Consider the following 14,092-nt stretch of genomic DNA (forward strand, 5'->3'; position numbering starts at 1 on the left):
GTTTTGTTTTGTTTTCATTCTCAGAGGAGAATTTTCTTTGTGGAGTTGTATAGAGCAGCTTTGAGCTAGAAACTAATACAACAAATTTATCTTGAGATTATTTTAATGTAGAATGGCTTTTCACTCGCGTGTAAGCTGTGGCTTGGCAGGCATTGTCATGATGCATTGAAATCCCTTTAACATACTGTTGTGTAGTCATACAAGAAATGTGGGGTGCTATACCTGAGTTTTGTGCAGCTTTTGCCTCTTAGTTGGCTTCATTTTAAAACATAGAGTTCTGTACTCCTCAAATGAGAAAGTGATAGAAAACAAGGTCTTACTAGAGCTTTATCTTGAATTGTACGCATTTTTGAGATAAAAATAATCTTTCGTTAAACTGCAGGATCAGAGAGTGAGAGACAGTTTTCCCCCTCTTAGGATGACAGTAGGTGACTTCAGTCTCCTGAAGATGGTGATCATGAAAGTTGAGGCTCTGAAAAGATTAGTTGTCAATAAGTGATGGTTGTCTTTACATCTCCTGAGCAGATCAGTGTGTTAGTAGAGGTTTATTTAACTCTTTTCACTGATTTGCTAGGTAGTTTATGCTCTTTGAATTATCCAAGTTCTTCAGTTAGAGTACAATGGAAGATCAATAGAATTGTGCAGTGCTATTAGAATTAAATGAGATGTCTAGCAGGGAAGATGTTTGTGAATCATCTGATAGATTCAGATTGACCAGTCTGTGATTTTTATTTGTGGAACCTATAAAGCTGTGGGCTAGATCGAATTTCTCTTACCACTCAAAGGTCATGGTATTGTTATATAGGCCTATAGTCTGTTCTGCAGAGCTTTGTTCAAGTGATAATGTTTTCTAGCTTTTCCCTTTGAAAAATTAGTGTAAGATACACTGCGTAAAAAACCTTTCCTAACACTCAGCCTTCTTTTTCCCTTTACGAACTCAGTTGATAACCGGCCTGAATAATTTTCTATTCTTTGTCAGTGAGGGACATCTCTCCTTATTTTCTCTGCCAATTTATGTTTGGGGTTTTTTTTGAGAACTGTACATTTCTTCAAAACTTCTTCAAAACCTCTCTCGTCAGTCTCACAAGTCCAATATTTTTTGTTACTGTTTTCTGAACTACTTGTTTAATTTTTCCAGTTACAAACTGATCCTTACTGCCGTTTATGGCAGCTTTGGCTGTTTCTTCCTGAAAGCCTTTTGAGCTTGTTCTTATATGGTTCCCTCCCCTTTTCTTCAGTTCTTGTGACCTTGAACGGTGCTGACTTCTGGAACATGTGATCCTGTTTGGAAAGGTCAAAATGGCAGATTTCAAAAAGATGCAAGATGAAGAGCTTTCTTCTTTATGTCTGAACAGAAGTAGGTGAGATGACTTTGAAGTGCTAGATGGAGACTTGGATGAAAAGGGATTGATAAGTAATACTTATGTGTGTTTTTAATACCAAATTTGCTGACAAGTTTGAGAAAGATAACCATTTAATAGTGTGGAACTGGCTGGTGAGAAGAAATTCGAGAGACTAAAAAATAGGATGAAAGTAGTATCTTACGCTGTAAGGTAAGAATGACAGGTAAATATTGATACCTGTAGAGGTTAGATTACAGCGAGGTGTGGAAAAGATATTTGAATGCTTATGCAGGTCATCAGTTTTGGAGAGACTTCCAGCAAAAGATAATAGCAGTTTTCAGGCTAGACTTTGCTATAAGTATCTGTTGACCTATTTTAAAACAAAATAAAGCTCAAATTCTTTTCAAGGAGTATGGATCCTTGTGGCCACAGCTTTTTACCATCACTGACATCTGAGAACAACTGCAGCGGTTACTTTATTTTGAGCTAAGTGTATGTTTAGTCATGTAAAAATTCAGTGCTTTAGGGGTTCTGATATCTTTGTTTAGATTTAAAAACTCCGCTCTCCCAATAACGTAGTCATATGTATTGTTGAGCACTGCTTAATATACCAGCTACCATAGCAATGTAATTGATGTAACTTTTGCACCCATTCTTCTGAATGCGGTAGGACCAGTCAGATGTCTGGAAGCTTTTTTGGTTTTGCATTCTTTAACACCTCATAACTAGTGACCATCACTTTCTTTCAGAATGTTATAGGAAACTGCTTCGTTGTTGAGCATGAAATGCAGTTGGCCAGAAATGCAATAATTTTTTTTATTTAGTGCATTCTGTGACAGTAGAGTCTTTGTTGGCTTAGGGAACCGGTGCTAGGCAAGTAACATGCTGGAGGCAATTCAGTGGGTTGTTTTGTCAGTCAAGACAGTAGTGTCATTGATCTCAGATTTAAGTTCTTGATTTGTGGTATTTAGATGTGTCTTAGCAACATCTTATCCAAAGTTTGTAGGCTGGCTCTCTAATGATATTTAGGGAAAGCTTTGAATATTGTTTATAAGTGGTACAATTGAATCATGCTGTAATTTTTCAAATTAGGTGAAAAAAAAAAGCTTCGTTGACAGATTTTGGAGACTGCACACTGAGGAAATAATTAAAATTACTAGTTAAGTATCTGGAGCTCTTGCTTACTTCTGTCTTGGGGACTGCCTCTCTTAGGCATATGGGGTTTCTTCTGTGAAGACTCCCCTGTTACTATCTGGTCTGGGGAAGAGCTGTCTCCTCTGCTTGGGGGAAGAATTTCCTCAGTAGCAGTCTGAATCAAAATCTAAATCACCAGGGTTTGAGATACTCTGTGGACCAAGAAGACCAGCTTCTTTGTTAGTGTTAGATTATTCTGTTGCCATTTAATGGGGTTTTTTTTGTTGTTGTTGGGGTGGGGTTTTTAAGTCTTTCCTGTTCAGTGGCTTGCAATAGGTCGTCATGCCTTGGTGATAACTCTGAACTAAAGACTGAAAATCATGGTATCTGTGAATTGAGATACTGCAGCAGTCAGAAGAACAGTTATACTGCATCAGTCTAGCTTGGTATACAAGTTACCCCAATATTGAATAGCAGATGCATATGGATGAATATAAGGGCAAAAATGCAGTGGGGAGATACTTCTGAAGAAGTCTCTCTTTCATCATCAAGAAAAGTATGGTTTAGGAACATGCTGAGTCCGAAGTGATGTCTTTGGTTTTTGATATCTGGGATAGGTGTGTTTTTCTCCCCCACCATGGAATTCCTGTGTGTGTTTTTTTTTAACATCTCTAAACTTCCAGGCTTCAAAGCTTCCTGCTGTAGGAAGTCTGACAGCTTAAATTACATACTGGGTAAAAAACCAACTCTATTTCACCAGGTGTTAGTTTCATTTGATGCTCCCTAATTCTGAAAACTTTAAAATCTGAGAACTTAAATTTTATGTAGAAACCTGCACATGGGAAGAATGAAGGAACTTGATCTTAGTATCAGAAAATCCATTTCCCTTCTATTAAGTCTATTAGGGAAGTGCAAAGGTTGCAGGAGCTCAAATGTTATTTAACATGAAGTTGAATGATGAAGTTTTAGGTACAGTATTCTTAATTTCCTTTAACTGAAAGAAGAAAAAAAGCTTTGTTACATAGAAAATAATGCTTTGAGGGGATCTGATCAAAATACTGGTCAGGAAGTTCAAAGGTGTTCTGATCCTTTTGCATTTTATGATCTCAAATTAACTTTTCTCTAAACAAGTCCAGGGTATTTGGTATGCTGTGACTGCATGTTTCTTAAGACAATTTCGCATAGTCAAGAGAACAATACTGGTCTTGGAACTTAAGAACAGTATCGGTTTTATTACATAAAATAATATGTTTGGCAGTAGACTGCTGAAATGATGATAAAATAAAGATGAGTAGCTGTAGTTACATAACAAGGTTGAATGTTACGTTCCACTTCAGTATGGCCTTTCACAGAGTTCACAATCCCAAACTTCCTTTTTAGGAGAGCGTGAATAAAGTTGCATTTAACTTAAGGTAACATTTCCCTTGTTATATTGTACTTGAAATGTTGTTTTTTATCTAAATCTAAATGCAACTTAAACACATCACACTTGGCTGGATTTACTTTTGAAAGAGAACAATAAGCCACTGTTTGGAGCAAATGAACTCGGAAATTAATGCTGTTGGTTGTTTTTTGTGCGTTTATATTACACTAAAGGGCTGATCGGTGTTAGAGAGTTCAGGCTTTTGAGATGTTCTGCCTGCTGTCTTCAGACTCATGAAGCATGGTGGAAAAGTATGTCAAGTGGTATCTGTTCTCTTACCATCACTCAGTCCTTAAGGCGTGAAGAACTTTAGAGCATCCCTCTTCTCTTAAAGCAGCTTTGTTCTCACAGTAGTTATTTCCAACAGGAGTCTAATCCCTTATCCACAGATTATGTAGCATACATCAGTAAGCAGAAACTTTGGGTGAGGACTAGAAGGATCTTGGAGAAGAGTCCAAGAAGCAGGAGTAGAAACTGGATGGTGAGGTTTGGGAGGTGTCTTTTTGTTTTTGAAGTTGCCTTGAATAAGATATTAACTGTTTAGTTACTCTACTAAAAAATGCTCAAAGACTAGAATATGATAAAATATAGGGATACGGAAAAGAAATTTACTCATTGAAGTCTGTTTCTAGGACTCTATGGAGTTTATAGAAGTTGTGGTTGTCCATGAAATCTTTTTTGTAGATTGTACAATTTTGTACATACAAAACCTTATTCGGAAAGTTATCTTTTTACTGGTAATATAAAATAAAGAAGAAACAGATAAGCAGTGCAGTTAACATAGTTATGATAAAGTTTAAGCATTCCAGGTTAAACAAAAAGTTAATATTTTTATTAAAATAATGAAGAGTTGTGTTGTCCAGCCCTTTAAATCTTTTTAACATTGCCTCAGGCCTGGCTAGAGTGATGATTCTTAATCTGGCAGACTTCTGGAAGCAAAGTTGTTTCTTATTTTTTAATGGGGCCCTTTTGATATGTCACAGCTAGATATGAATTACCAATGGAGAAAAATGTATGTAATCAAGCTTTTGTCCTGTCTATTAAATAGTTGTGCTAGTGAGTTAAGAACAGAGCTAAGAAAGGGCTTTTTGAAAGAGAAAGCAAAAGTTCTTAAACAGAAGGCATGGGGTTCTTTGGGTGGTGGTTTTTGTTTTTTTTCCCTCCTTTCTGTATGCACAGAAAACAGTGGCCAGCCACTACTATTAGCCTTCTCTGTAGATCTTCATGTGGCTGGGAGCCACAGTAGATGTGCCACATCCCTCATAGAGGTGATGGGTAGGAGAGAAGAACTAGAGCAGAGGGAGCTGTGCTTGAACTGCTTGAGGGCTGCAGGCTGGCCATCTGTGGCGTAGTCGTGTGCAAGAAGCACCGCAGTATGCAGAAAAGGCGGTGGGACTTACCTTTTCATCTAGAAGAGAAGAGGATGGTAGCTCTGCTTCACTTAGTTTGACGCAGAGCTGGGAGATGCCTTTGTCTCCTTCCATTACAAGGGTGCAGGTTTGTGGTGTGCTGGTAGTTGCCATCTGCGCTGTGCTAGAAACAGCCAACTCTCCCTGTGAAAGTGTTACCCAAACAAATGAAATTTTTTATACCTTAGCATTAGCAAACTTGAGAGAGACAAAGTGGGCCAAAGAAAGACCCAGTCTTGATGCTGAAAGATAAAAGGAAATGTTATAGGGTGATGGTCTTAAGGACGTAAGAAAAGTTTGTAGGGAGAATTAACCTTTTTCATTGTTACACCAGTTGATGCAGTTGTGAAAGCAATTAAGCTTTCAGGCATACACTTTTTTTTTCCACGTCTTGTGAGTGTGAAAGCTTGTTTGTTTCTCTAATGGTATCTGTTAGTTTAGTGACTAGATTCTCTCTTATTAAAAAGCAGGCTGATCATTTCATAAATTCTTTTGATCACTTGTTATTAGCCTGCCAAATGTGGATTTGTAGGCTAGAAGGGATTGTGGTAGCTAAATCGATCAAAACTCAGTGGAGTTTCTAAAGACTTCAGTTTTTAAATAAAACACTTTTTAAATGGAGATCTGCTATAGGTCATGATATGACAGGCATTCATAAGCTGTTTGTGAGGAATGGTAGTTGGCCTTTTGGTAGGTATGGTGGTGTACCCACGAACTGTGAGTACCATTGCACTATGAAATAACCTACCCACTGCAAAAATACGCTGACGTCCTTAGGTTGATCTCAGGGATGTTGCACTTGCTGAACCTTATCTTTAAAACTTGTGACACCAGGGCAGGTGATGGTTTTCAAAGTTTTCAAATAGACAATAGATAGCTTTTCAGTAGTCAGGGTTTTTTCTGAGGGGATTATGTCTTTATCATGTATTTATGGCTTCATTTTTGCCACAAGGTAGTTGTGTAAATTGTATGCGAGTCTTGTGTAACTGAAGAATGATGCACTGCATCTGGCTATAACTAGAAGTTGTATCTGAATATCTAGTGCTAGCTCTTGAATTTAAGTAACTTGAATTTGTGTTCTCATGACCTTAACTAACAATTTTCCAATACTGTTTAGTTTTGGTTTATTCTTTTTTTTTTTTTTAATACATGCTTCTTAAAATTCAGGAGTTATGTAAATTGTGACTTGCATTATTCAAGTAATATCTTGAATGAAATCCAAAGAACAAATACAGTTTTAGGAAAAAGGGAAAAGGAAGGATAGTGGCAAAGTTGACGAAAACCTATTTTGACCTCAGTGTGGGGAGGAAAGGGTTGTTCTGTTAGTTTTGTTAAATACTTCTATGCAATTTGGAAAGAATGCAGCCTGCAAATTACTGATATATGATGTTGTAGGTTTGCAAATAAATGGCATGGGGTGAGGCAAAGGGAGGGAGCATTTTATTAGGTTTTTAACGTATTTTATCTGTTAAATCCTGCAAGATCCGCACACAGTAAATCCACCGAGGCGTGGTTTCCTGATGAGATAGGCTACCTCAGCCAATAGACCCTGTAGACCCTTTATGCCGGAGACTGCACAAGAAGGGGCAGAAGTATTGGAGAGGACAGGAGGATGGGGCCAGCCCTTCTGGTGGCAGCCTGCAGCTGGTTATGAAACTGCAGTATCTGTTATTTCTCTTAAAGCTTACTTTCCAGGCAAGTTTCTGCTGTCATCATCTAACCCTTAATTGACTGCTACTAATTGTTCGGGCTCATAGGTGGCTATCTGAAGTGTATCTGCTGACCTTTTATCCAAGGCTGTTTGATGATAAAGCATCATTCTGTGTAAGTTTCAGGTTATTAATTCAGGCAACACATAGCTCTGCCAGTTCACTTCTATCCTAACCTTCATTTCTGTTTCTGGGCTCATCTCCCTTTTCTGTGGAAAATCCTGAGCATTTCTGAAGCAAAGCTGCATTCTGTAAAAGTCCTATTCACATCAGGTTATTTCGTCTGACTTTTATCTAGCACGTGGGGACAGCTGCATCAAGTTGACCACAGCCCAGATTTTCACTGAGAGAGATTTTTCCACACGAAATGTGAGGAAGATCAGTTAGAGCAGCTGTCCTGGAACCAGTAATTACTTGATCACTTGTCCTTCACCAAGTGATCAAGCCCAGCCAGCATGGGTTTAGGAAGGGCAGGTCCTGCTTGACCAACCTGATCTCCTTCTATGACAAGGTGACCTGCCTAGTGGATGAGGGAAAGGCTGTGGATGTTGTCTACCTAGACTTCAGTAAAGCCTTTGAGACCGTTTCCCACAGCATTCTCCTGGAGAAACTGGCTGCTCATGGCTTGGATGGGTGTCCTCTTCGCTGGGTAAAGAACTGGCTGATGGCCGGGCCCAAAGAGTGGTGGTGAATGGAGTTTACTCCAGTTGGTGGCCGGTCACAAGCGGTGTTCCCCAGGGCTCTGTGATGGGGCCAGTTCTGTTTAATATCTTTATCAATGATCTAGATGAAGGGATCGAGTGCACCCTCAGTCAGTTTGCAGATGACACCAAGTTGTGCGGGAGTGTTGATCTGCTGGAGGGTAGGAAGGCTCTGCAGAGGGACCTGGACAGGCTGGATTGATGGGCCGGGGCCAATTGTATGAGGTTCAACAAGGCCAAGTGCTGGGTCCTGCACTTGGGCCACAGCAACCCCATGCAACGCTGCAGGCCTGGGGAAGAGTGGCTGGAAAGCTGCCTGGCAGAAAAGGACCTGGGGGTGTTGGTTGACAGCCGGCTGAATATGGGCCAGCAGTATGCCCAGGTGGCCAAGAAAGCCAATGGCATCCTGGCTTGTATCAGAAACAGTGTGGCCAGCAGGACTAGGGCAGTGATTGTGCCCCTGTACTGGGCACTGCTGAGGCCGCACCTCGAATGCTGTGTTCAGTGTTGGGCCCCCCACGACAAGAGAGACATTGAGGGGCTGGAGCGTGTCCAGAGAAGGGCAACGGAGCTGGGGAAGGGTCTGGAGCACAAGGCTGATGGGGAGCGGCTGAGGAACTGGGGTTGTTCAGCCTGGAGAAAAGGAGGCTCAGGGGAGACCTTGTCGCTCTCTACAACGACCTGAAAGGAGGGTGTAGAGAGGTGGGGTCGGTCTCTTCTCCCAGGTAACAAGTGATGGGACGAGAGGAAATGGCCTCAAGTTGCACCAGGGGAGATTTAGACTGGATATTAGGAAAAATTTCTTCACTGAAAGGGTTATCAAGCACTGGCACAGGCTGCCCAGGGACGTGGTGGAGTCACCATCCTTGGAGGTATTTAGAAGACATTTGGATGAGGTACTTGGGGACATGGTGTAGTGGTGGATTTGGCAGTGTTAGGTTAACAGTTGGATTTGATGATCTTAAAGGTCTTTTCCAACCTATACGATTCTGTGGTTCAGTAACTGTTCAGAGGGATTTTGTACAGGACAGCACCAGGGTTCTGCTTTTCCCCATTTCCACAGCACAGTGAAACTGTGCTTTTGGTATTGGGACCAAAGTAGTCCCCTAAAATTACTAATCCTGGCGCACTCTGTCTTTTAGGAACCCCGTTTCATTTTACTTTGCCGAAGGAGGGCGACGTCATTCAGCCCTTGACCAGCATAACGCCGCCTCTTATTGGCCAGCTTAAAATGGGACCCAGAAGACACAGCACACCGATTGGTGAGTTTGACCCGAATGGCTCTGTTCTGCAGTGAAAGCCTGTTGGGAAGCTTTTGGTTCTTGGTGCAGGATCTGATGGGATAACTCAAACCTACCTTGGCAAAAAACATTGCTGTTCTATGGAGAGGGCTCATCCCTTCTCCATGCTTTCCTTGTTATGTTCTCTCCTCAGTCTCTAGTGAAGGTGTTTGCTCGCTGAACGTGGGGTGGTGTGGAACACGTCTTCCTTGCGCTCATCGTGTTCCCGCACACAACTCTATTAAAGAATGCAAAAGACCCCTCTGAGTAGTGAAAGAGCTTAGACTAAAAGAAGATTGCTTCCAGTATTCATCATCTTTTAGCAGGACTTTCTCTACTAGGTTCACAAAACAACACCCTGCATTTGCTGGATGAAAGGAAGTGTGTATTTCTGCTTGGGTAACAGTAAAGTATTCTGTCGCAAGCTAAGGTTGATACCTGTGCTGCAGAACTTTCACGCTTCAGAACTCTAGATAGGAATTTCCACTACTGCAGTATTGCTGATAATGCGTGCAGTGAAGCATCTTCAAAACAGAACCAGGACCTGAACCCCAGCGGTGTGAATGACAGTAGCTACTTTTTGTTTTACTTTTTTTTTGTTTTCCTATTTTCAGTGGATGATAGTTGCCCAGACAGCACTATAGCAACTAGTGATGTTACAGCAGAGGGCACAATGGGGACCAACAATGTCACCGTGGAAAGTGCAATGGTATCAGCAGATGTGTCAGAAGTATGCGAGAAAGGAGATTCTTGTGTGGTTCCTGAGGCCGACGCAAAACTCTCTCTGCGAATGAACCTTGTTACCCCTGTGAATGATGGGAGTGAGGAGTCCCTGCCATTCAGCTTGGAAAGTAAGAGGATGAAACCTCGAAACATACAGGTCCTACTAGATCTCAGCCCTGACTCAAAATCTCTTTGTGGCATTCCCTGAGACAGTCTCTGTACTTTTTCTCATTTTTCTTTTTGGGTAGTGTCACTTAAATTTGTTTCTCTGTTTCTGCAATGCTCTAAGCAAGAATGGAGTGAGAGGAGAGGCCTCTGTTGTGAGGAAAGGTACTTCCAGCAGACTAAAAGTTGTGATGTATAGTGGCAACGTCACAGGACAGGAACTGGAGTTTGATTATAGTGGGAGGGAAAAGATTTTAAAAGCATAATCTGGACGAAAAAGTTTGATGCTGTTTTAATCAGAATAATGACATTCAGTCTAATAGTCTAAAACTTGTAGAAACTCAGGTCTGTGGTGCGAAGTTGGGCAGGGAGGCCTGGGCACCCTTTGTCCAGCATTACTCAGCCTCTCTCTTCACTGAGTGTGGGGGGCTGGGAAGGGGCAAGAGGGTCTGTTCAGGTGACACCGAAATCATCCTTCCTTCTCGTTTCAGAACCTACAGCCAGTGACAGGAAGGATGGATCCTCTGCTGCTGCCGGAGCTGCTGCCAGGTAACTGGGCTTGATGCTGCACAGAGTTAATACGAAGGTCTGGGTAGATCCTTTTTCTGTTCATTACCAGCAGCAGGGAAAAAAAAATGAAAATGAGATGCAGAAGCAGGGAATGCTTTTAGCAGTAGCCACGACATTAACTCTTTAGCTCTCACAGCAGGTTTTAAGTGCATAGGCAAGGTGGGTGCCCCACCTGCTCTTTTACTACAGGCTTTGTGCTGCTTCCTACTAATGTCAGCATTTTGCCTCCTTCTGATTGTAGTCAAAGCAGAAATTAATGTCTTGTGCAGTCCAGAATGCAAGTCTGCCCTATCCACCTCTTGAATTTCAAATACATGGTTTTCTGCTTTCTTTCCTTATTGTGCAATTTTCTACAAAGAATCTCTGAGGATTTCTGAAACAGAATTCTCTTTTTGATATGAAGCTGACAGAAACATAACCAGGTCACTGATATACTGAAATCAGTTTAACATGTTGACCAAAACATAAGTTACTCCCTTAGTCTTTTTATTTGTATGTATCTATCTTACCTTACGCTTAATGCCTAGCATTGCTTGATTGTAGCTTTTGGGGAGTATGGTTTGTAAGTACTAATAAGAATCTGAGTCAGAAGATAGTGACCTGTAGTCATATGAGTGAAGTATAACGGTTTGAAGCAGTGAGAAAACTTTGAAATAAACTCAGTATCTCTTGTCACGGGATTGCATGCTGGATGGTAATCGTGCCTCAGTGCTGAGGATGAGTGGTAGTCATTCCTCACTGGTTGAGGATGGGTTGCCTTTGTAGGTATAGGTCGAACTCGATCTCTCGGGGTCTGCTTTATGACTGTCATTCCCAATATTTTTGCGGTGTCATGAAAGTCCTGAGAAGTAAGCCATAACTGGTCTGAGTCCCCTGGTGGGTACCAGAGGTAGTAGATGGTGAAACTCCTGATGGCGCTGCAGTTTTCCAGACTACGTTTTCTGGAATTGTTACATTGCTCTTGGCTGTTAGGGTGTCTGCAGAAATGACAGAAATGCTTATGCAATTGCAGCTTGTTTCTTGACCTGTGAAGAGCAACCATCTCATTCTGTGGCTGTGTAGGTCAACAAGCTCAATACCAGTTGTTGCTTTCCCAAAGGGCTAGAGAACTCTTGTTTTGCTGTATAAGAGATTTTCTCACTCCCTGATGCTTTTTTGTTTGTTTGTTTGTTTGTTTTAAATCTGCACTGCTAGCTCCCAGAAAGCATCATCTGTGTTTAGTCGTGTCTGTGAAGTTCGTCGAGAGGATGAGGCCAGAGGTCATGGTCTTTCCACTTCTCCGTTTAGGTAACTCCTCACAGTCTTTGCCTGCCAGTCCTGGTTGGATTTATATGCACATGTGCATTTTCTACATCAAAGAAATTGCACTAAGTCATTGTCTTTGGGTGACTTAGAAGGTTGGGGACAATGGGGTAAGTATAATAAGTACTGTATCTTTGTATCTCACATGGTAATCAGACTTACCTTTTTGACTGAGCAGCAATGCGATTCCAGCTGGCTAATATGCTTTGGTTAAATCTGGGGCTTGAGAGAACTGAGATCGTACTTAGAGCTGTTTAAATACCTTTTCTTTCTCCCGTTCCAAGATCTTCTGAGCTTTTGTGTTTGTTATTTTCTGCTGCTGTCTCCCAAGTCCATAAATTTTTGCTGTCTCTGGTTGCTTTGAGAAAGACTGTACTGTTGCATGTCTTATGGTGATAAGGGTGCTGGCTGGAGGACCAAGTGTAGAAATCTGCTTCTTCAGTGTTTTTGATTCTATTTTTTGATGGGGCAGTGAGGTCTTGCTCTACGGAGAAAGAGTAACCTGCATTTCAAGAGCATTGAACAGTAATACTGAAGACTGTAATGAATAGGGAGTTCCAGTGCTGGGCAATGTACAGACAGAATGGAAGACAGTCACTGCTCAAAGTCCTCAAGTACACGAGGAAAGCCAAAAGTATCCTTCTAGTAAGGCTCAGTATACAGTCCCATAGAGTACCTGATAACACTTTTGACAGGGCAGACAAATTCTAATGAAAACATTAGGCGGTATTTGTGTTTATGGTCCTGCCTCTTCTCGCTAGGTGTGATTACCAGTTTCAAGCCAATGAAGTGCTGAAGCAGCCTGTAGCAACTTCAAGAGGGCATGACTACCAAAAGCATGTTGCATAGTTGGTGCCTGATGTGTGGAGTATAGATTGCTTTATTAGTGTTTGGAAAAGCACCTAGTTCTCTACAGGTGTCAGCCATTCTTTTTGCTACCATGTGAATCACTTGAGATGTTGAAAGGTTATTTTATAATTTGAGACTCGCTGAGTTCTATGCAATCTTAAGAATCAATTGAATGACTGCCAGGGGTTTTTTTAATAGTGCTTTCACTTGAGTGGCAGCATATTGGTTGTCTTGCTTTTTTAATCAATAATTTTGATCTGCATATAACTGGTTTGCAGGGGGAATCTGTTCAGCTTTCCTGGCACACAAGAAGATGCTGAATTACATAAAAATCCCAGTGGTTGGCAGTACCAGCAACACGAGGCAGATGACAGTGGTGGACAGGTCCTAATCCCTCAGAGGATGCAGCAGGACTGCCATCGACAGCCTTCTGGTGCAGAGGATGGGGAGTCTGTGGAGACTGGTATTGTAAGTGCTCAGACAGAAGAAGGGAGAAGAATGCAGAAGAAACCAAGTAAGGTTGTTAAAATTGATGAAAGCCAAGAGAGGTGGGCAAACACCAAGAATAAAGGGATTCAAACTACAGCAGACTGTCTCTTTACCCCGACAACTGTTACAACAGCAACACAAACGTCAGAAGAAATCTGTAGGCAGGTGGAAGTGGGAACCAGTATGTCTGGGCAAAGACCTGGGCGACAAGATGCGAACGTCCAAACTGAGGAGAGTGGGGAAAAGCTTGTGAACGCCTCTGGAGAGGACACAGACTCTCTGCACAGTCAGGTGGGATGAAGGCTGCCTGTGTTTAATTTTACTGCTTTAGAACACTAAAGTATCTCGTCAGCCAGTAAATTCACTAACAGTAGGTTGTCTGTCGAAAAAAGCCACAAGACCACTTTAAAATATTAATGTTGCAAGCTTTCCTGTATCAGCTGCACACAACTGCTAAGGTAGCAATACTCAGTGAGCAGCATAAGTTTGGGAAGTAAATGTCTCCATATTTAAGTTCTGGAAAAATATGACAAGTTTTGGTTGGGTGGTTGGTTTTTGGTTTGGGTTTTTGTGTGTGTGTGTCCAGATGTAGTTAACACTGTAAAAAAGTTTCCCTTTTTGTTGGATGGAGGTGGGAGTGGCATGAAATTTTGAATGAAGGGTTTGATGCCTTCTGGTTTGCACCAGCCAACTTCAGACAGCTTGTTCTGCCACTCCATCCAATGTCAATGGATAAACACACCAGGGGAGAGCTCCTCCAGAGAAACATTCTAACAAGATTAATAACTTTGAATTAGTATTTCAGAAAGTATCGCAGACTCAAGAAAAGCCACTGCTTTGCAGTTACAGCTTGTATATTTGTGTTTGTGTCCACAAACACAAAGACTAGAAAAATGATTTTTTTCTGAACTTGAGTTAAGAATAGTGCATCCTCTGGGAAATAGGAGATGAACAGGGTCATAAATATGCAGTGCAACATTGATGTGATATGTCTG

General features: G+C 41.4%; 1 protein-coding gene across 12 annotated transcripts in view; it reads left to right on the top strand.

Moving 5' to 3' along the window:
* The window catches only part of TP53BP1 (tumor protein p53 binding protein 1), a 37,322-nt gene that overhangs the window by 14,281 nt on the left and 8,949 nt on the right, over positions 1 to 14,092 (top strand). For 10 of the 12 annotated variants that reach the window (XM_075506559.1, XM_075506563.1, XM_075506564.1 and 7 more), the window contains 5 exons: positions 8,862 to 8,981; positions 9,614 to 9,850; positions 10,379 to 10,436; positions 11,652 to 11,744; positions 12,887 to 13,388. In XM_075506559.1, the coding sequence (XP_075362674.1) occupies positions 8,862 to 8,981; positions 9,614 to 9,850; positions 10,379 to 10,436; positions 11,652 to 11,744; positions 12,887 to 13,388 (1,010 nt within the window). The other 2 variants (XM_075506569.1, XM_075506570.1) reach the window with 2 other exon arrangements.

This window comes from Mycteria americana, chromosome 6 (genome assembly GCF_035582795.1).
Source record: "Mycteria americana isolate JAX WOST 10 ecotype Jacksonville Zoo and Gardens chromosome 6, USCA_MyAme_1.0, whole genome shotgun sequence".
Classification (NCBI taxonomy): domain Eukaryota; kingdom Metazoa; phylum Chordata; class Aves; order Ciconiiformes; family Ciconiidae; genus Mycteria; species Mycteria americana.